Source organism: Cervus canadensis, chromosome 1, assembly GCF_019320065.1.
Source record: "Cervus canadensis isolate Bull #8, Minnesota chromosome 1, ASM1932006v1, whole genome shotgun sequence".
NCBI lineage: Eukaryota > Metazoa > Chordata > Mammalia > Artiodactyla > Cervidae > Cervus > Cervus canadensis.
In genome coordinates, this window is record NC_057386.1 from 107,183,679 (window position 1) to 107,205,742 (window position 22,064).

The window sequence follows — 22,064 nt, forward strand, 5'->3', positions numbered from 1 at the left end:
CACCCAGCCCTGCCCAGCACCCCCTCTCCCTGCGGTTCCACACCCATCTCCCCGCTCCCCAGCCACCACCCATGGCCCCCACACAGGGGTCATTTCCCAGGCTGGACAGCCCGCGAGGAGGGTGCTGGCCGTGGTGCTGACCTGGGAGACACAGGACCTTTTCCGCAGTGGCTTGCAGGCCTCAGCCCACTCCCACCACACAGATCTTTGGCTGCATGGTAGGCCCAAGCCCCAGGCCAGAAGAGCCGGAACATCCAAGTTCAGTGGGTAAAACGTGTGGCCCCAGAATGGGTGACCCCTACTGCTGCCAGGAAGGGTTTCGAATCTACAGGCAGGCGGGGTACAAGCTTTAGCAGTGGTGGGCCCACCTGGGGATCTAGATAGTTACAGCCACCCAGGAGCACGGAGTCGAGGTCCACACTCACCCTAACCTCAGAATGACGGCCACTGAGTGTCACATGGCCGGTTCTCTGGTCTCAGGTGGGCCAGAGGGGAGAACTTCCCAGTCTGGGAGCTGTTGCCACGTGCAGGGGCCATGGGGGAAGGGCTGACACCAGGGACAAGCCTCTGCCTCTTGCCAACCCTGTGAGCCCAACCTCAGGTTTCCCGCCTGTCCAGTGGGGGACACGCCTCCGCGCGGCAGCAGGAGTCACTGGTGGCACCCAGCATCCACTGGGGAGGCAGCTGTGTGTGGGTGGCTGGGGGCGGGCCCAAAGGTACCAAGGCTAGGGGTCCTGACTCCCGCTTACCTCCCATGTGTCTGGGAATTGAGTGTGCTCCACAATGACCTGGTAAGTCAAGCCTGGGACAAGGGTGACTGGGGCGCAGCAGGCAAAGGTCGGTGCCACAGGCAGCAGCCGGAGGGGTTCAGGCACCAGCAGTGGTGTCCAGCCCATGAGGCTGCCTGTGACTCTGTGTGCAGACGGGAACACTGGACTCAGAGAGGTCCCACCTGCCCTTGGGAGGCCAGCAAGCCTTGCTCCCCAGTGCTCTGCCGACCTCGCCCAGGCCACCTCTGCGGTCAGGAGGGAGGCAGATCTGATGCGGAGGCAGAACGTGCCGGGCCTCCCAGTCATCAGCCCCTCAGCCTCTGGGGGACACTAGCTGGGTCCCCAGGGGGACTCCCAAGCCCTCAGCCAGGATGCTCCAGCCACAGGGAGGACCCAAGGCCACCCTGAGCACAGGATCCCAGGGCCCCCCTGCCAGCCAGTCCCCATCCACATGGCCCTAGGGCAGCCTGCAGGGATGCTAACCCGGGGGGGCTGGCTGAAGACTCAGGAGAGCTCCCCCCAACAGAGGAAGGCGGGACAGCTGTGCAGGTGACCCCGGAGTGTGAGAGTGCATCACTGGGTTCTCTGGCCCTAGAGTCTAGCCTGACTCTGTGCAGGGTTGGGGGGCACCAAGCAAGTAGGCTCTGAAGAGGAGCTCCTGGGCGGGAAAGGACGTCCATGGGAGGGGATGGGGGGCGGGGGGCGGAGACACCTGTGGAGGTAGGGGCAGGCCTGAGCCTGAGCCCCCTCCCTGAGTCACAAAGACAGGTGGGGCCCTAGGACTTCGGCGAAGCTTGAGTCTGTTTTACAACTGAAAAATGGAGCAAGGCTCCCCCAGCAAAGGGCTGCTGGCGGAGGGGGTGGGCCTCCGGGGTTTATTGAAGCGAGGAAGGGCGTCGGCCACGCCGAGGCGCACCCCGTGTTCCCCGGCCTGCGGACAAAGCCCTGCAGGGCAGCTAGGCGCTCGGAGAACCCCAAACGCCCCAAGCTCGGGCCGCCACGCCCTCGACCCTAACCCCCAGCCGGCTCAGCCGGGCCGCCATCCCCGCGACCGCCTGCAGGGGCCGCCGCCTCTTCAGAAACGCGCCGCCTTTGTCCGGGCCGCGCGGCGCCGCTGCACCGGGCGGGCCGAGCGCCTCCCTGCCGCCCAGCCCGCGTCCCCGGCCCACGCCCCTCCCGCCGGCCCGGCCCGGCCCGGCCCGGCCCGGCGCGCGCAGGTGGGCGCCCCGCCCGCCGCCAGGCCCCGCCCCGGCCCGCCCCCGGCCCGCCCCGCCCGGCCCGGCCGGCGGGGACCCGGCGGAGCGCTCGCGCGTCAAACCACATGATCCCATAAAACATTCATCGGCTCCCGGCCCGCCGCCCTCGCCTCCGCGCCGCCGCCCGCAGCCCAGCCGACCGGGCGGAGCGCGCAGCCTCGTCCCGCGGCCGGGCCGGGGCCTGGCCGGAGCGGCGGCGCCTGGATGCGGACCCGGCCGCGGGCGGACGGGCGCCGGCCCCGGAGCGACTTTCGGTTCCCGACGCGCCCCGCCCGACCCCTACGATGAAGAGGGCGTCCGCCAGAGGTGAGTGCCGCGCCCGGGCCGGCCGCGCGCGGGATCCGGGCGCCCCTCCCCGAGCCGCGGGGCGCGCCCGGGCTGCCGGGTGCTGCGGAGGGTCACCGCAGTGCCGCCCGGCCCCGGGAGGGCGGAGCCCGCGGCGGCAGGAAAAGTTGCCGCTTGCCGGGAAAGTTGGCGGCGGCGACGGGGCCGGCGGCGGGGCCAGGGTTGGGGGCTGCTGTCGGAAAGGGTGGGGTCCCGCTTCGGAGCGCCCGGCCGCGAAGGGGTTAACGAGCAGGTCTGCAGAAACGCGGGCACCCAGCAGGGGCGGGAGTGTCCAGCCGCCTCCCTCCTCGCGCCCCGCGGACTCGGCTCAGGACCTCTGGTTTTTCTGGGGTCAGACGCAGCGGGATGATGGGGGCGTCGACGACAGTAGAGGGCGCGGGGGGCGGGGCTGACCCAGAGCTGTCCCCCCCTAGGGGGCGGGCGAGAAGAGGTGCATGCAAGCACCCCCCATCCGCAACCTGAGGGCCCCTGAGGGCTGCGCGGAGGGGCAGGGGACGTGAAGGGACTCGAGCGCCCCCTCCCTGGCGGCTCCCGCGGGACCCTTCCCCTCTACCTGGTGTGAAGGGCTGGGGGCGGGTGGGGCATGCGTTGCCTGGAGGGTGCGCCCCTGGTCTCCCCCACCTTCGTGTCCGTGGTGCCGCAGGCTGCACACGTTTCTGTGCACGTGCTCATGTCCACAAGGCTGCACACTTGCACACGCATGTGCACACGCGTGCCAGGCTGCCCCGCGTAGACGCGCACACGCTGTGGTGCACATCCGCCCCCGCCCGCACGCCCACGGCCACGCGTGCATATAGCACGCGCGCTGTGGTCGCCTCAGTGGGAGCACGCTGGGCGCACAGGAGCACGTGTCCTGGCCGGGAGGCCGGGCAGCGGGAACTCAGCGGGGGGGAAAGGACTGGAGGAGCCGCCCGCGTCCAGGGAGCCTCGGGGCCCAGCCGCGGAGCCTGTGCGGCCTGGACTCCATGTGCGTCTGCACGTGTGTCTCTGTTCGCATGACCGCGTGTTCCTGCGAGCACAGCGGGCGTCTGTCTCTTCCACTCCCGGCACAGGTGCCCTGTGTTGCCCAGGCAGGCCATGGCCGGCTTCCCCCGACCCGGATCTGTAGCAGAGCCCCGGGAACCGTGTGCTGGGGGCTAGTTCAGTGCCCAGCCCTGGGCTTGAGGCCAAAGAGCTGTCTGATTGCCCCCCTCCCCCCAGGCTGGGGCAGAACTGGCTGATGGGGGCTGGGACCCACCTGGGCGGGGAAGGCCCACTTCACACCTCGAGGTCAGTGCCTCAGTGCTGTGACACACAGGCCAGCCCCTGGCACACCCCGGAGTCTGCCACTTGGTCCAGCTCAGGGTAAGCATGTGCCCACCCCACAGCTGACCCAGGGTGACCTCATGAAGGCTCTGTCCCCAGTGGCTGGTGGTCTCCACAGCGAGAATCCTCTGGGTGAGGGGTTCTGTGGTGGGTCACCTTCCTCAGCTGCTAGACTGGAGGACTGAGGTAAGGGTGTAGGTTTTCCGCTCTCACCGTGGTGAGCAGGACCCCAGGCCAGGGCTCAGAGAAGTGGGGCCACACCACCTGGCCCCCTCCAACAGTGTCTTTGTCTATAGAATGAGGACAAGCAGCTCGTCCCTATAGGCTGTGGGGTGGGTCCCGTGATGGGGCAGGCAGTGGGGACTGGCTGCTCCTTTTCTCAGCCTCAGTCTTCCTATCTGTAAAGTGGGTACCCTCCCCACTCCTGCTCCACTGGAGGTGAGGGAGGAACCAGCGCCCGCATGAGGCAGGAGGCTACTCACAGACCCCAGTTCCTGGGTGTGGAATGGCAGGAGAATCAGGCCCGGATGTGGTCCCAGCTCCGCCACTGGCCATGGTGTGACCTTGGGTGTGTGATTCACCTCACTGGGGACATGGGTCAGTGATCAGGCCTCCCTCAGGAGTAGCTGGGGACATGTAAAGGGTGAGGCCCCCACGGAGTGCTGGCCCAGGTGCTTCTGCCTGCAGCCTACTGAGAACACCACCACCCCGCGCTGGTCTGCAGTTCCACACAGGGAAGTCCTCCTGGAACCTTGCACTGCCAGCAGGACGCTCCCCACTAAGATGGGGAACAAAGGCCCATGGAGATCCCTGGGGAGCTGGAGAAGGGAGGGGCAGGTGGGGGCAGAAGGAAGAAAGGGCGCTGCAGGAGGGGGACGTAGCCATGTGTGTCCCCCACGCCGGGCTGCTGAACCCCGAGCCTTGGCTTTCTGACATGATGACCAGTGCCAGCTGGGGGCCCACGGTCAGGGCTGGCTCTCCGTGTGGTCGTGGAGGAGAGGTGGGGCAGGCAAGCCTGGGCCAGGAGTCTCAACCATCAGGAGGTCTTGTGGGGGGTCTGTGGGAAACATGCTGGGGCTCCAGGAGGCAGGGGGAAGCACCCCCGGGGGAGGGCCGTTTTCCTGCTCTCCTGGGCCTGTAGCCAGAAAGTCCCCACAGAGCCTCAGTCTGTGTGTGCACAGGGGGTCAGGAGCTGGAGGGGAGACTAGGAGTGTCTCTGGGAGTCGGGGGTAGGTGTGAGTGGCTCCCCCACCCCCGGCCCCGTCCTGGCCTTCCTGACTGCTCTTGGCTCTGCACCGTCTGTGTGCCCTGACCTCCGACCCCCAGGCCCACCCGCTCCTCCCCTCCCAGCGGCCGGTCCCCAGGCCCCGCCTTTGCCCCTGGGTGGTCCCTCACTGGCTCCCTGGCTCTCCTGGCGTCAGACGCCCTCTGAGCCTGGCAGCTGAGCGCCGTGGCCCTTGCCCGTCTTGAGCTGCTAGGACTGAACGCTTTTGAAGGACAGGTGACCACGGAGCTGGAAGCGTCCGCCCAGGCCGGAGGGCGGGCGGCACCCACAGCCTGCATCTCCGCCATCGCTGGAGCCTGTGGGCCTGGCCGGGCGTCTTCTGCTGCAGTTTCTTCCTTGGTCGCTGTATCTTAAACTCTGCGCACGATGGGACCCGCTCCTGTGTGTCCGGGTGTGCGGGTGAGGGTGAAGCCCTTTCCGAGGACCTGCCTTCAGTTGTGTGTCCTAAGCGGCCTTGGTCTCTCACCGCCGCCGCTTGTGCAGCAGGACACGGAGACCAGGTGCAGACACCATGCAGGGGCCCGGGGGTGTGGCCGTGTGCCACCGCGCCCCCCCAGAGGAGGCGGGGCCTGGCCCCGCCCCGCCCACCTGCCCGGAGCCGGGCTCCGAGGGCCTCTCACGCCCGGCCTGCTGGCCACACCCTGGTCCAGCCCTGGTGCCCCGGGCGCCATGGGCCGGCCTCTCCCCTACCCACCCTAACCCAGAGGTGGAGCTGAAGGAGCCGGGTGGCCGCACTCACACCGGGCACGTGGCGAGCCCCAGCTGGGCCCTGGCATGTGGAGCTAGGCCCATGCTGACAAGGGGAGCCCGGGACAGGAAGCGGGGTTTCCTTAGCTGACTCAGCTTTGTTCAGGCAGCTGCCTGGTGCCCCCGAGGGGGGAGGGTGCTCCTTGGCCCAACGCCATCACAGAACAGGCTCCAGGGGATCTTGGTTCCACGGAGTGTTGGGGGGACTGGAGGAGCGTTTCGCGGTCAGGCGGGTTTGGGACTGGCTGGGTAGGAGGTGCTGACGGAGCTTCTTTACTGCAGGGCGTCGGATGGGCAGAGCCCCTCTGATGGGCACCCTGTGTAGCACACTCAGGGCCTGTGGTGCCCAGGAGCCCGCTTTGGGAACCGGTGGCTGAGATCCAATGGAAGGGCTGGGAGGGGGACCTTGGGGCCCCCACCCAGGGCCCCAGGGAGGGGAGGCCATCCCACACAAGCCCTGCAGCCACACACCTGGTGGGCGGAGGGACTGTGCTCTCCTGGCAGCAAGGCAATGTGCAAATTTAACCTTTGGGTTTATGGCTCTATTTCTTTGCAGCAAATGTCACGGGAAATGTCAGGCTGAGGCTGAAGCTGATGGGTGAGGGGCCCATCGAGGAAAGGGGTTGGGTACTGAGGGACTCGGGCCATGGCAGGGCCCTGGGTCCCTCACCTCCTCCAGGGAGCCCTCTCAGATTGCCCCTCAACTGCTTGGTCCCAGCACAGTGTCCCTGTTCTGTCCCAACCCTTGCAACTTTGCTGAGATGGTGCCTTTATTTACCTCCCACCAGAGCCCAGATGGGACAGGCTCGGGGACCTGCCAGAATTCTCCTCGGCCTGAAGTCTGGCAGCCGTTGGATCAGCCCAGGCAGGACCAGCCTGCTGTGTGACCTTGGGCAGCAGCACCCTCTCCCGGTCACCAGAGGCCTCGTCCGTGACCCATGCGGCCAACACCCGGCCCGATGCCTTCATGGGTGGGAAAATGCCCTGAGTGGGAGGTGTGTGGGGTGCTGGGGTGTGTGCGAGGCCAGTGGGGGCAGGGGGCTGGCTCATGGCGTCCTGTGGCTGCTCCAGGCAGAGAGTAGGTGCTCAGCACACACAGAGAGGACTTGCAGCCACGGGGTAGGGTGGGGCTTGAGGCCAGTGGGCAGTCTGCAGCCCCTGGACCTGCTGGCCTCCAGGCCGGCCGGGCAGGGCCAGCTCTGAGGCCTCAGCCTGGCCTGCCACGGAGTGCCGTCTGGGCCGCAGCTCTCAGGGGGTTGGTTAACAAATGTCCGCTGCTTCCAGGCTGTGTGCCAGGCGTGTGCACATGAGGGGGATCTCGGGCCCCTGGGCTGCCACCCCTGGCAGCTCCGCACCTGTTTCCCTCCACGTGCCTCCCTGGGGGTCTCGGGCTCCCCAGCTTCAGTCTGTCTGGTGGTCATTGCCCTGTACCACGTATCCCTCCACCCCTACATCCGGGCCCAAGGCCCAGCGTCCTGGCCACCTCCCGCTACCCTTCCCCAAGGGCAAGTCCAGTGTCAAGCCGGACCCCTCCCCGCCCGCCCCCTGTATCCCTCCTTGGGGGTCTGCTGCAGACCATCCCACTCCTGGGCCCGTGGCCACGGATGCCCACGTATCCTCGCCACCATCTCATCTTCCTTTCAGGCTCTGAGATGCTGTCCTAAACACGCTGCCAGCCAGGTCCCTCCTTCCCTGAACTCTCCCGTGTCCTCCCCCAGCCCCGCCCCCCACGACGAGGCCTGCTCTGGGGGTCTTGTTCGGGAAAGTCTCTTCCACTCCAGCTCCCGAGTCCCAGCATCTGGCACTCACACACCTGCCTCCCCACCGTCCACATCTTCAAGTTCAGACCAGGGCTGGTGTTGGGGCACAGGCTGGGGTGGATGCAGGAACGGTGGCATGGCCTCAGCAGTGCCCTGAGTCAGCATCCAGGGCCCCGGGCACCGGTGGTCTTTGGGGCCAGTGGCTGTCGGGCACGGGCTGGGTGCCCAAGGTGGCCCCAAATAAAGGGTACAGGTCTGCAGAGGGTGCCCACCCATGGGCAGTGCTCTCCTCAAGGGCCGAGGGGGACTGCATGGAGAGCATGGGCTTTGGCCCGGGCCAGCCGTGCCCCGGCAGGCCCCTCGCTCTCTGGGCCTCCCTGCCACTCCTTAGAAACTCCAGGTTTCTAAGGGAGTCAGTGGAGACTGCTGCCCAGGGCCCCACTGGGGGCTGGACTGTCCCAGCTCTTGGGGCCCCTTTCTGCTCAGCTGGGAACCCCCTGCCCTGCGCTGGGCCATGCTGTGGGAATAGAGACTGTGATGGCGCTGCCTGAGACCCCCCCGTCCTGCCCTGCCCCGAGGACATCGGGCGGCACTCAGGCTAGATTGTGGGGTCCCCCCACCCATATGCCCCGTCTGGGCCCCCACCCACCTGCCCACCTGCCGCATGGCAGCCTCCCCTCGGGACGGTTGGTTTGGCCTAGCAGCTGAGGCCAGACTTGGGGAGCACCCTCCTCAGCCCTGCTGGCAGGGTGAGCTGTGCCCCACACTTCACACGATGTGAGGGGCAGGGGGACCCCCGACAGGTCCCTGAGGGCGGCTGGCTTCCAGCTGCATCCCCGGCAGGTGTCCCATGCAGGGCCGCAGGGACCTTGAGATTCCTGTGACATATTCAGGCCCTCGGGTCCTGGGGAGATGCCCGAAAGCCCATGAGGGTCCCCAGAGGAGCTGGTGTGGGAGCTGGTAGGCTGGTGACGAGCCTGAGGCCTGGGCCCCACTGGGCCCCTGATGAGGCCACACCGGGCCCCCATTCTGGCCCAGGACCGGGGACTCCTGGCTCAGGAGGGCAGGGTCGGGGGGGGTCAGATGAGTAGGGGGGCCAAGAGGGGTGCAGGGAGGGGTGCGGGGAGCACGAGCTGGACGGACAGGGCCGTGGGGGCGGGGGTGGCGAGCTCTGAGCTCCCTCTGGTGGGCACAGGGCCCCTGGCCAGATCCAGGCCACATGTCATCTCTCGGCCTCAGCCCCGGTTTCTGCCATGCAGAGGCTGACACAGGGACAGGTGTGACAAGCGTCTGGCTTCCTGTGCGAGAATCAGCAAAAGAAAAGCTCTCCCCATAGAGACGTTCCTGCTGCATCCCTCCCCGACGTCACCGAGAGGGCCTGTCACAGCTGAGACAGATGGTGGCCCTAGGGACCGCACTCGTCACCTGCTCCTGGGGCGGCGGGCGGGGCGGCCGGGGGGGTCAGTGCCTCTCCGGAGCCCACCCTTCAGCACCGGGCCTGGTGGGCGCTGGGAATCGGGGAGGCTCCCCATCCGACCTCTGCGACCTGTTTCCTGCCAAGCGGGCAGCTCGGACGTGGGGGCAGGGGCCACTGTCCCCATGTTGCCAGGTCTGGCTATCTGCGCTCTTCGGCTGAGGGGATGAGTCTGCGGAGGGTGGGCCACCGGGCGGGGCCCTTGAGGGGCTCCCGCTGTCAGGACAGCCTCCCCTGCACCTCCTCCTGGGCAGCCACCCCGTCCAGTGTGGGCACATGAGCCCAGATGGACCAACGGAAAACATGTCTGACTTGCCCTGTTCGCGCCTGCGGCCCGGGGTTGGGGGCGGGGCAGAAACAAGCGAAGAGACCGTCGAGGTGACCGTGGAGGGGGGGTGAAGGGCCCCCACCCACGGGGGTCTGTCGGGCTCACAGCCTCCACCCCCCCACTCACAGACGACAAACCTGGGTCTGAGAAGCCGAGGTCGCCGGAGTCCCCAGGCTGAGCAGGGAGAGAGGACATGAAATAAATTAGGAAAAATTTGGGGGAAAAGGCAAACATGTGTGTCAGGCTGGGCAGAGCGCGGAGGGCCCGGCCGGAGGCAGGGAAGCCGGCTGGGAGCCGGGTGGGCGAGAGGCAGGGCCTCAGCAGGGCCAAGTGGTGTGATGTGCAGGTGGCCCCCGGGTGCCCAGCTGCAGGGCGTCCCCAGCAACGCCCAGGGCCTCCCGGGGCTGCTCCCCAGCCCCTCGGCCTCAGGCACTTCTGGGCCTGGGAGGCAGGTGGCGGAGGCCCAGTGGGGCGCCTGTCCCGGGGGCGGGTGCTCAGGAAACCAGGCCAGCCTACCGGCCCCACCCCGGGGCGCCTGGCACAGCGGCCGAAGCGCCTTGACCTGCTTCTCCATGAGCAGCGGCGCCCGATGCTCCCACCCTCACTGGTGAGAAGCCGCCAACGAGCTCCATCCCAAATTGATTTCAAATAAGGCAGAGTTATCACACAATCATATAGGAATAATTTATCACTCGTCAATAAAGGAGCAATTACTTATTCACGTCACCCACCCCTCCCACACGCCAGGCGTTTGGATGCAGGCACGCGACTGGGGCTCACGTAGAGGCAGGAGGAAGGCCTGTCCGCGCTCTGCCAAGGTCAACGGACCCCCCACCCCGAGGCCCCGGGGGTTTTTCCCCCTGGCTCCCCTGCTCCTGAGGGTCCCCAGTCTGGGGTCAGGGGGTCAGATCTGTGACCCGGGAGCACCCAGGGCAGGGGACTCTGAGAGGCCCGGCACACGGATGGTCTTCAGGCTAGAAGCCATCCCTCTGAGAGCCTGGATTTCCGAGGCCTCGGAGCCGAGCGCCCGATGCTCCCTAGAGACCGGGGGCGTCCTTGGCCACCCTTGGCCGAGCAGCAGCTGAAGAGCAGCCAGCCGCCCGCCGCGCCGGAGGCTTAGGGAGCGTCAGTCCCAGTTTCTCCCCCGCCCCGCACCTTGGAGACGCTGCCGCTAACCCACGTTCCTCTTCACCTTCTGGCAGAGACACTTTATTTTCTTCTTTTTATTTATCTCTGTTTCTGAGGTTTCACTGCCAAGCCTGCAGTCTTTTTAAAAAGATAGCACTGTGGTCGGCCGCGTCTTGCTCAAAGTTAAAGCCTGCGCCGGGCCCTGGGAGGCTGGTCCCGGGGCTGTGGTGCGCAGTCCTCCTCCAGCCCACCTGCTGCTGCCGCGTGCCCCGTTCTTCCAGATGGTTACCCCCACGTGTCCGTGGCTCCGACCCCAGCCCCCCTTCTCCAGCACACTCGCCAGCGAGGCTGCCAGTTGAATGCATAACCAGTGTTTCCTAACCCGGGTCACACAGATGCTCATTACCGCATGGCCACAGGGGGTGACCCCTCGCTCTGGCATGGCCCTTTGTTTTTCCTGGAGTTTACAGCTGACTTTGTCTTTTGCCCTTGTCCCAGGTGCCACCCTCTGGGGCCTACTCTGCTCCACGGCAGGCACTCTGCTGGTGGTCTGGTTTCTCCCCGGGGTGGGGGGAATATCTCCCTCCAGGCCTTCACCTTGCCATCCCCTCCTGGGCCGGGCATACAGCCGTCCCTTCCCAGCTGCCCCTGACTGCCCTTCACCACCCAGTCTTTCTTGGGGTTCGTGTTTCCCTCTTTCTGGGTTCACGTCCAGTTTTAGCTGAAGCACATTCCACTGTCTAAGAAAGGCCCGGTGAAGAACCAGTCTGTGAGCCCTCGAATGTCAGCAGGTCTAAGCTGCATGGCCCACTTCAAAGTGAGTCTGTGGCCGTGTTGCGGTTCCTCTCCTGACCCTGAGGCCTGAGGTCGTACCACGAATGTCCCACGTTGTGCCAGGCACTCGCCCGAGGGGGTCTTCAGCTCTGGGAGGTTCTCAAGTAGTATTTCTCGGATAACTTTCTCCTTTTATCTTCTGTTTTTCTTTCTGGAGTTTCCTAAGACAGGTGCTGGCTCTGTGTTCATCTTTTTCTCTTCTGTTTTTTTGTTGTTGTTCTTCTTTCTAGAAGACTTCCTTGATCTTGTTTGCCAAACTTTCTATTGATTTTTGGTAATTTTAGTAGGTCTATCTTTAGCTCCCAGGATTGTTCTTGTTTCCTGATGGCTCTTTTTTCATAGCACCCTGTTCTTGTTTTATATCCTCTTCTGTCCCTATGAGGACACTGGTTGGATTTCCCTAGTTTTTATCTACTCACTGCACAGTTTTTGCTTCCTCTAGAATCATTTCCACTTTTGTCAGCATTGGCACCTCTTCTAGACACCTGGTTTTCTGGTAATGTTTACTGGGGAGGCATGGAGGTGGGTGGGGTGCTCTGTTGAGAGAGGGGCCTGTCGACTGGCGGGTGTGGGTGATCAGGCAGGAGCCACTCTGCATGTCCCAGAGGCCACGGCGGAGACCAGGGCTACCAGACCTTGGGGTCCACCTCAGGCAGCCTACGGAGTGGGACGCTTGAGCTGAGGAGGCAGCACTCGGGGGGTCAGGGAGCCCAGAGCCTGCACTGGGAGGGGGGCTCAGCGGCTCACCCACTGCAGGGGCTGCTTCCCTGCCCAGCTCTCTGGGTCCTTTGGGGCTCAGGGCCTGCCCTGGTCACCTGGTGTGGCAGGCAGGGGTCTTGGACGCTGTGCCCGGTCACCTGGTGTGCCCCAGCAGTTAGCATCCTGCTGGCTCCCCGTGGTCACTGCCCCTCCATCAGGCTCTGTGCCCACGTCTGAGGCGTGGGGTTGACGGTCATCTCCTCGCTGCACTGGGGGCATGTATCTTAGCCCCCAGGAGTGAGGGGTGTCAGTGCCTTGGGTGTTCCCAGGAGGCCCACTGGTGCTGGGTGCATGTGAAGCTAGGGTGCCAGGGTGGACGGACAGGTCCTCCCTGGGAGCCAAGCTTGGCCACGAAAGCCCTGCACAACCTAAGTCCCCGATGCTGGAGTGCTCGGGGCTGCCTCCCGTCTGCCCTGTGCTGGGGTGGGGGGTGGGGTCTCTCCTCCTCCGGGGCTCAGGGCCGGGTCACACGGAGAGTGGGGCACTTGCTGGCCCACCAGCACCGTGCCATCCACTTGGTGGGAGGAGGGGACAGAGAGTCGGGTTTGACGTACTTCCTCCAACGTCAGGATCCAGGCCCTGGCTGACAGATCTTCCCATTTAAGGACAAATAATAAAAGTGGGGCACCTTGGTCAGGAAAGGGGAGATGCCATGGCGCGCAGGGCCTCCTTGCCAGCAGGCCTCCCTGGAGCCTCCCGTGGACACACAGCCACCCGAAGGCAATGGCCTTGGCCGGTGGCAGCATCTCGGGATGAGGGTCCGGGCCCCCCACTTGCCTCTAGCCGGGGTGCTCCGTGGGCCTTGCTGCTTCTCCCCACCATCTCCCTTGCTGGTTGCTGCCCCACCCAAGCGCTGCCGCTCAGTTTCAAAGCCCCCAAGCACCCCGCCCAGGGTAAGCCCGAGTCGGGGCACAAACAACCCCGGTCGGGAGCATTTGGGAGGACTTGGCCCTCCTGGGCAGCAGAAGCAGGCTCCCAGTCCAGCTTCCCCTCGGGTCAGCGGTGCCCACAGTGGTCTAGAGCCAGGACAGGCTGATCCCCAGGGTGAGCAGTCCAGGGCCTCCAGAGCCCAGTGTTGTCTTTTCAGAGCCGAGTAAGTCCCGCTCTGCAGACGCCGCCGCTGGCCTCATCACCAATGCCAACAAGGGCCGAGGGCTTGGGAGCCGCTGACATGATGGCCCATCAGCTTCTGCCACCAAGGCCAGCCGACCCCTTGGCCCGGCCCTGGGGCTCCCACATCTGCCCGTGTCACCTCGTCACAGCAGCCCCAGGGCCATCCAGTGGGCTTGCCTCTGAGTCCGGATCACCCAGGCCCCAGTAGCACACATCGAGAGAGGGTGTGTGTGTGTGTGTGTGCGTGCCCACGGTGCACGCCCAAAGTGTGGGCCCCGGGCATGGGCTCCCGCACTGCAGTGGCCTTGCTGAAGGCGGCCAATAGGACTTCATGGAAATAGTCAGCTTCGAGCTGGCCACAGAGGCAAGGTCCTGGGAGGACAGGGGAGGTCGGGAGCCAGCCCTGTTGGCCCTGCCAGTCTTGGCATTTGGTCCGGGACAGGAGAGGGCAGTGGATGGCATCACGGCAGGCTGGTGGGCCTGGTAGTAGCTGTGTGGCAGCAGGTCTCAGGCCCTGGTGTGGGGCACGCCCCGTCTCTGAGCCCCCCCGGGGCAGGGGCATGTCAGCCAGCGGCCAGTTTCTCATTAGCATCCTCTGGGGACGCGAGCCAACACTGGCCACTGCCTTGCATTAGCACAGGACCCTGACGAGCCAGTCGTGCGGACAGAGATCCCCAGGTAATTAGGCAGCCAGTGTTTGCTGCGGGCCTGATGGTGTGCGTGGTGGGAGGAGGAAGTGCCTGCTGAGTCCCTGCTGGGAGTCGGGCATGGCCTACTCGAGCGGTCCTGGGGCTGGACCAGGCTTCCGCTGCCTGTCATCAGTGCCTCCCCTTCCCCCCGCCCTGTGGGGCCCCGGGGTCAGGGCCGGGGAGGTGGGCGCCATGGAAGAGCATGTACCTGGACAGGGCGGGGTCCCAAGCCCGTGCACCCCGCATCCTGCCCGTCAGAGGGTGCTCTTGTATCCTCACTTGGCGGTTGGCTTCAGTGCGCCTCCCTCGATGTCTGCCTGCGGCCAGCTGGGCTCCGTGGCCCCGGCAGCCCCCAGACGCTGTGTGGTGGGGTGACAGGTCAGGCAGCATGCACTCTGCACCTAGGCCTCCCGGTTCCATGCGGCCAGGCCCCCTACCTGTCACCCTCTGTGTAACTGCCTCCCAGGTGCCGCGTTGGCTGGAAATCTGGGGCTTGAGGCGGGGCTGCTGGCTGAGGCCGTGGTGGGAGCTTTGGCTCGCTGCAGCTCAGGCAGGCCTTTCAGTGCCCAGACCCCCGAGACTGGGACGCCTGCCAGTTCCTGGGCTGTGAGCGGGTGCCCCACCCACCACCCCCGGATCACCTGTAAAACAGGCAACACGTTAGTGCCCTGGAGACTGCCAGGCCCGCTCACCCCAGGTCTGCCCGTCACAGGCTCTGCCCACAGCGGGCCTGTCTCCCCCACTGCTTGGCCTGGTGTTTGGAACCGCTCAGCCCCGTGTCCAGCACCCTCCTGCCATGGTGGGTCACCTTGCCCGCTAGGGATCGGGCCAGCCCATGCACCCCCGCCGCCCACCCCTGAGCCAGGCAAGGGGCCCGAAACGGCCCAGCCACGTGTGCTGCGCTGCGCGTGTCTGTGCCTGCCGGCCGGCCGGAAGGTAGGCGGTGAGGATGACCGAGGGGGACAGATGGGCGTCGGGGGCGGCGGTGAGCCCGTCGCGGGGGAGCCGGCAGGGGTGGGACGCGTGCAGCCACGCTGGGGAGCCGCGACCCTTGCGCGTGGACGCCACCCCCACCTGAGCTATTTCTGGCCTGGCCGAGCTGGCTGCGGCCCCCTGTTCTGCCTTGTAACCACGGTTGGTGACGTGACCCTCTGTGGGATGTTCTCAGTGCTCGAGAGGGTCCTGGGCGGATGCTGCCGGAGCCCACCACAGACAGCCGACCCCAGGCTCCAGGACCTAAGGCCAGCTGCCACACCTCCAAGTCTGGCCCGCTCCGGCTGCGGCCATGCCAGCTGCCCTTTGGGCCGGGACTGCTGGTGCCTCTGGCCCCTCCTGGCCGTTCTGTGGCTCCTTGTTTTGCCCACGTTTCCCCAGGACCTGCTCTGAGTGGCAGCAGCTCGCAGCTTAACCGCTCACTGCCTCAGCTTCCTAATCTGAAGGTGGGCTCACACACTGAAAAGAAAACAGGTTCTCACGTGACTCCGACTCAGGCCTTTGTATACCAACTGGTGGGCCCTCGTGACAGCCTGCAGAGGGGGTGTCACGGCCGCCCCATCACCGCAGGGAGGCTCTGGGCCTCAAGGCTGGCAGCCCTGAGCCATCTCTTTGGTGCAGATAGCCTTGGAGGTCACACCAGGCCTGACACCTCCCAGCCTCCTGGCCTTGTCAGCAGCCAGGAGGAGAGACCCTGAAGAGCATCTGGTCTCCATGCCCCCACCTCCCAGGCCCAAGGGGCTGGAACCATGGCTCCAGAGCAGACCTGGCCTAAGCTGGAGGTGCCCCTCTGCGGGGAGGGCACCAGAGAAGACCCCAGCCATTCTCTGCAGAGGCTCTGGGACAGGAGGGTTTGGCTCTGGAGGAAGCTGAGAGGGCCTGCTGGCCTGGCATGGGACCCGGGTCGTGAGGCTTGCAGGGGCCTGAGGGGGCCTGGTGCACCGTGCCATGGTTTCTGTGAATGAGGCCCACGCGCTGAGCGGTTTTCTCACCTTGTGTGCAGGAGGTCAGCTCCCACTGGGGTCCAGTGGGGCCGGTGCAGTGGGTGGCCAGCTGGAGCCTGGGGCAGGATTGAGGAGAAAGAAAGGAGAGGCAGGTGAGCAGGGCGCAACCTAAGGGCGTCTGATGGGGGCAGACCTGGAGGCCTGAGAGGCCCAGACCGCGGAGGCCAGCAAGGAGGGGGCTGGGGGGAGCATTGTGGGACAAGGGGATGGGCTGGGAGACAGTCTGGGGATGGCTGAGGGACGGGGGGTGGGGATGCCTTCTAAGGTGGGAGTGATTAGGTGAGTGGTGGGGTCCAGGCCCTGGGGCGTGGCCAGGGGCGGCCTCCCACTACCTGGTGGGGGCTCCCGTGTTCCAGGGCCTCCGCCGTGAGTATGAACACATGACCCAAAGTTGGGCTTGATTATCTCATAAAGAGATGCCCCCTCTGCTTGCTCAGCAGAGGGGTTGCCATGGAGACCAGCGGGCAAGCCCCAAGGGGGCCAGGCCAGAGCCAATTACCGCGGCTGAGGCGAGGAGCGGGCCCACTGCCGGCTGCTGTGCTGACAGCAGGGCCCGTGCAGAGGGACTGACCCTCAGAAGTTGGTTTCCAAAAAGCCGCCGGCTGGGCGAGAGGGAGCCATGTCTGTATGCCTGATGCTTGCCTCCTGGCAGGACCCAGACACGTGGCCTGTGGCCTATGGTCCTCTGGAGGCCCCGCATGGAGACGGCCAGTGCTGGTGGTGAGCTGACCTCAACCCAGACAACTTCACGGACCGTGGCTGCCAGCCTGGGAGCCACGGGTCAGGGGGCAAGGGTAACAGAGCTCAGTCGGCAGGCATGGGGCGGGTTGGTCACGATGGCATGGCCCAGCCGTGGTGGTGAGGTCCAGAGTTGGCCTGATGAAGGCCTGCCCCCCGCCTGGCCCCCACCCCAGAGAGTCCCCTGCCACAAGGTTTCAGGAACAGGAAGTACCATTTTTATAGCACAGGCACATTCCGCGGTAACAGCAGTGGGAGGCCACAGAGCTGGCTTCACCAGGCCTTGCCTCCCAAAGGAGGCCTGGAAGGAGACAGTAGGGAGGGGATGCCAGCTGAGATGCCACCCGGTGACCTCCTGTGTGCTGCCAGCCCAGGTAGGGGCATCCAGGGCTTGCAGGAGGTGGGCCTGGGGCTTCCGTGTCCCCAGCAGCCAACAAACGGCCCAGCCCCAGTGGACACGCCCAGCCTGCTGGGCCTCTGGGCTTGGGGCAGATGTCAGCACTTGCCCAGGCAGAGAGGACCCAGGAGGGGGCGGGAGCCCAAGGTCACAGTTCTGGGTAGGGGAAGCTGACCCATGGTCCTCTCCTTTCTCCCTCCCGGCTCCAACCCCAGCACTTAGCTGGCCTCAGGTCTGCAGAATCCTGCTCTTAGCTAGCTGCCAAGGAAGGTGTTAGCTGTCAATGCAGGTGTTAGCTGTCAACGAAGGTGTTAGCTGATAACTCAAGTGTTAGCTGATAAGCCATAACCCTCCCAGGGGGATTCACATTTTAATAGACTCACTCCTGAGGCAGAAAGAACCTCTGCATTCAAAGCAGAGGCTCTAATGGTGAGGTGACAGGCAGGGAGCCCAGTGGTGGGCGTGTGGCCCTGCCGGTGAGCCCAGCCTGGGGACAGCAACCAGGAGCGCTCTCCCACCCACTCCAGGTCTTGGGTGAGGCCCTGTGATGGGGGAGGGAAGAGGGGGGCTGCATCCCTCTGGCTGGGGTGGAACCCCTGGGAGAATGTCTGGGCATAAGGGTTGGGCGCAGCTGGACTGGAGTAAGCTCCTTGCCCAGGTAGGAGATGGAGCAGAAAATGAGGCGGAGAGGAGGAGGCGGCCAGAGGTTCACCAGGAAGCATGCCTGCCCCCTGTCCTGGACCTGCCTGCCCCTGCCCCTGCCCTCAGGGCTCCTGATCCAGGAGCTGGTGGGGCAGTTTCCTGGGTCCGGCTGTGGGACCAGACCCTGGCTGAAGGCCGAGGGGCTGCAGCTCCCAGCTCCCTAGGTGGTGATGCTCCCTAGGGGCTCTGGGTCACATCCCCACCCTTCCTGCAGCCCGTGAGGACCTTCTTGGGGTGGGTGATGCTGCTGCAGAAGCTGTAAGAAGACAGGCCTAAACGTGAGCTGTAGCCCCAGGCTCGCGGCATGAGTGGGGCCCACCTGGTGTACCAGTGTTTGCCAGGGGCTTCTCTCCCCGCCTGGCCTGTGAGCTGCTGGCGCTAGGACTGCGTGCAGGCCCACCGGTGCTCTGGCATCTACAGGTGTGCATGTCCATCCCAGGAGGCCTTCCCGTGGACCCCGAGTGGTGGCTGCGGCGTGGCAGCTCATGTATTTGAGTCCCAGGCGGCAGTCAAGATTTCCCGCGGAGCTTGAGACCGCTGGCGGGTTTTGGGGTGCAGCAACTTCCTCATGGCAGGTGGAGCAAGGATCCCCGCACTGGAGGTCCCAGGGCAAAGCTCCTCCTGCAAACCCCGTCCTCGCTGGTCCCGCCCACTCACCGGGGCAGAGCCCCTCCTGCAAGCCCGGCTCTCGCCGGCCCCGCCCACTCACAGGGGCGGAAACCCTCCTGCAAACCCTGGCCCCGCCCCGCCCACTCACCGCCCTCCGCTCTGCCCGCAGGAAGCCAGCTGCTGGCCTGGGTGCTGTGGCTGCAGGCGTGGAGGGTGGCGGCGCCCTGCCCAGGCGCCTGCGTGTGCTACAACGAACCCAAGGTGACCACCAGCTGCCCGCAGCAGGGTCTGCAGGCCGTGCCCGCCGACATCCCGGCCGCCAGCCAGCGAGTCTTCCTGCACGGCAACCGCATCGCGTACGTGCCCGCCGCCGGCTTCCGCGCCTGCCGCAACCTCACCATCCTGTGGCTGCACTCGAACGCGCTGGCCCACATCGACGCGGCCGCCTTCTCCGGCCTGGCGCTCCTGGAGCAGCTGGACCTCAGTGACAACGCGCAGCTGCGGTCCGTGGACCCCGCCACGTTCCGGGGCCTGGGCCGCCTGCACACGCTGCACCTGGACCGCTGCGGCCTACGGGAACTGGGCCCCGGCCTGTTCCGCGGCCTGGCCGCCCTGCAGTACCTCTACCTGCAGGACAACGGGCTGCAGGCGCTTCCCGACGACGCCTTCAGCGACCTGGGCAACCTCACGCACCTCTTCCTGCACGGCAACCGCATCCCCAGTGTACCCGAGCGCGCCTTCCGCGGCCTACACAGCCTCGACCGCCTCCTGCTGCACCAGAACCGCGTGGCGCGTGTGCACCCGCACGCTTTCCGGGACCTCGGCCGCCTCATGACGCTCTACCTGTTTGCCAACAACCTCTCCGCGCTGCCGGCGGAGGCCCTGGCGCCTCTGCGTTCCCTGCAGTACCTGCGGCTCAACGACAACCCCTGGGTGTGCGACTGCCGTGCGCGCCCGCTCTGGGCCTGGCTGCAGCAGTTCCGCGGCTCCTCGTCAGAGCTGCCCTGCAGCCTGCCCGCGCGCCTGGCCGGCCGCGACCTCAAGCGCTTGGCCGCCACTGACCTGGAGGGCTGCGCCGTGGCCACGCGGCCGGCCCCTCCCGTCTGGACCGGCGGGCCTGCCGACGAGGAGCCTCTAGGGCTGCCCAAGTGCTGCCAGCCGGACGCCGCAGACAAGGCCTCGGTGCTGGAGGCCGGGAGGCCCGCCTCGGCCGGCAATGCTCTCAAGGGACGAGTGCCGCCCGGCGACGGCGCTCCGGGAAACCGCTCTGGCCCCCGGCACATCAACGACTCGCCCTTCGGGACCCTGCCGGGCTCAGCCGAGCCCCCCCTGACCGCGGTGCAGCCTGAGGGCTCCCAGCCCCCTGAGTCCCCCACCACAGGCCCGCGTCGGCGGCCAGGCTGTTCCCGCAAGAACCGCACGCGCAGCCATTGCCGTCTGGGCCAGGCGGGCGGTGGGGTCAGTGGGGGCGGCGGGGCCGGCGGGGTGGAGGGCTCGGGCGCCCCACCCGGCCTCGCCAGCGGCCTCGTCCCCCTGGCTCTGGCGCTGGTGCTGTGGACGGTGCTCGGGCGCTGTTGACTGGCCCCCGAGCGCAAGGCCTCTCTCAGCAGCTGGGTGTGTGTACATACCGGGTACCCTCGCGCCACCAGCCAGCCGGCCTGCCGCCCTCCCTGGCGGCGCCGCCCACCGCCCACCCGCCTGCCCTCCCCAACTCCACCCGTCATGTTTACAGGGCAAGGCGGGGCGTTTGTTCCAGAACGCCGCCTCCCGCCCGGAACGCAGTATAGAGAGATATGCATTTTATTTTACTTGTGTAAAAATATTGGACGATGTGGAATAAAGAGCTCATTTCGTAAGCTGTGGCCTCTCAGGCTGGGGGGACCTGTGAGCCGGGGAGGGGGGTGAGCTGGGAAGTGACACCCCGCCCCCTTCACAGCACCGGGAGGCCCAGGAAGGTGGGGGCATCCGCTGCAGGTGCTGAGGTCTGGGCGGGCAGCGAGACCTCTTTCTGCCCAGCACTGTGCCAGCAGGGACCTGGGGCGCTACAGCCGCCGCCCCTCCCAGCCACGCTGGCCTTAAGGCCGACCCCCGTGTGCCTTGGCCCCCTCCCTCCTGGCTGTTCTAACAGCGGTGTCTCCAGCGCAGACCATGGCCAGCAAGACAAGGCTGCCTTTGTGGGGCCGTCTGCTCTGGGTTCATATGGAGTCCCTAGCAGTCCCAGCCTCCCAGTGTCACTTTGGCTGCCCCCACCAGCTCCCGTGTGGGTTGGGGGGTCCCAGAGGGCCCTGCAGGTAGGCTCGGATGGCCCTGATGGAGTCCTGGGCGGTGAGGCCCTGCAGAGGCTGTGTGCCACCCTCACCCCTGGGCCTGGGTGCTGACGGCAGAGCCAGAGCTGGGCCTGCGCTCCACACGCCCACACCATTCTGCACACATGTGCACGCACAGGGACCACATGTGTGCACACATATGCACGCGCACGTGTGCTTACACGCAGCACGGGCAAAAATATCAACATGCACGTTTTCCCAAAACCTGGGCATAAGGACTCGAACTAGAGAAGCCATGTGGCCACCCCGCCCTCCCCTGGGGGCGGGGCCTGGGGAGTCGAAGCGGGAGGAGCACACAGTCCACAGTCAGCTGGGGTTGGGGGGGTGGGGGCCGGGGCCTGGGGAGGCTAAGAGGGAGGAACACACAGTCCGCTAGGGTTGGGGGTGGGGGTGCGGCTAGCGTTGCCGCGGAGCCAGCTGGCCGTGGGCGCCGCTGGGGCTTCAGAGCCTGGGGGAGGGGCAGTGGACCGGGTGTGCTCAGCAACCAGCCCCTGCTCCCCCACCCAGCCCCTCCGCGCCCCTGCTCGGGGCTCAGACCCCCACCCCTGCCCCGACCCAGGGCAGAATCGGGCTGCTGTGTGGAGGGGGGCTCTCTGTCTCCCGTCCGGCCCCTTCCCCTCCTCGGCTGGGTCCTCCCACCACCTTCCTGGTAGCCAGGAAACTGCAGATGCCCATTTGCACAGAGCTTGGAGGTGCACCTGAGCTCCTCACCTTGCACACCTCCTGGGATGGGGTGGACATTGCTTCTCACTGAGAGGCACCTGTCTGCCCTTGGGGCACTCCTAAGGCTGACTGTGTCTGTTCCCACCAGCTGGCCCTCAGGTGGGAGCCAGGAGCCCCCCAGAGGCCCTGCCTCCATGGCCACATGCTCCTCCTGCTGCTGCCTGAGCCCCAGCCCGTCTTCTGGGGGCCCCATGTCCTCCTCCCGGCCCCCAGGACAAAGAAACCCAGGCCACAGCGAGCGGGGAACTGGGACAGGGCTAGCCAGGCCTCCGAGGGTGAAGCAGGTGAACTGGGGACAGGGGTGCGGTCTTGCAGACTTTGTCCCCGTTCTGATTTCCAAAAAAAGCCCATCTGGCCACTGAGAGCACAGTGGAGACTCGTGGGTGGGCACACAGGTCTGGCCAGGCCCAGGTCAGATGGGGCCCAAGAGGGATGGGCATGTTTGAGCCGGACCCAGCAGAAAGCAGCGGTGGGCAGGGCTCCCGGCCCTGGTGCTGAGCAGCCTGTGCCCGAGGCGGGGGTGCCCGGAGGAGCAGCCCCCGTTGTCAAGGCCTAGGAGACATCTGGGCGGGGGTGTCGCGTGGGCTGTGCAGGCTGAGCTCAGGAGAGGGGCCCGGGCTGGAGGACAATTTGGGAGTTGTGAGTTTGGGTGATATTTACAGCCCAGGAAGCAATGACATCACCGCTGGCGCTGGGCCCGGGGCAGCAGGCTCAGCTCCTGTGTGTCTCTCCCAGCCCAGACCCCCGCCAGTCAGTGGGTCCCCGGGGGTCAAGCCCA

General features: G+C 66.2%; 1 protein-coding gene across 2 annotated transcripts; it reads left to right on the forward strand.

The window, feature by feature from the left end:
- The first annotated feature begins 2,062 nt into the window (after positions 1-2,062).
- On the forward strand, positions 2,063-20,092 carry RTN4R (reticulon 4 receptor). Of its 2 annotated transcripts, none has more exons than XM_043489158.1 (2): positions 2,063-2,332; positions 18,406-20,092. In XM_043489158.1, exons 1-2 carry the CDS (start codon positions 2,311-2,313, stop codon positions 19,812-19,814), a joined length of 1,431 nt encoding a protein of 476 aa, XP_043345093.1. In that variant the 5' UTR covers positions 2,063-2,310; the 3' UTR covers positions 19,815-20,092. The 2 variants fall into 2 exon arrangements, with proteins under 2 accessions (XP_043345093.1, XP_043345083.1); XM_043489148.1 differs by lacking the exon at positions 2,063-2,332 and adding an exon at positions 15,724-15,882.
- Positions 20,093-22,064: the final 1,972 nt, after the last annotated feature.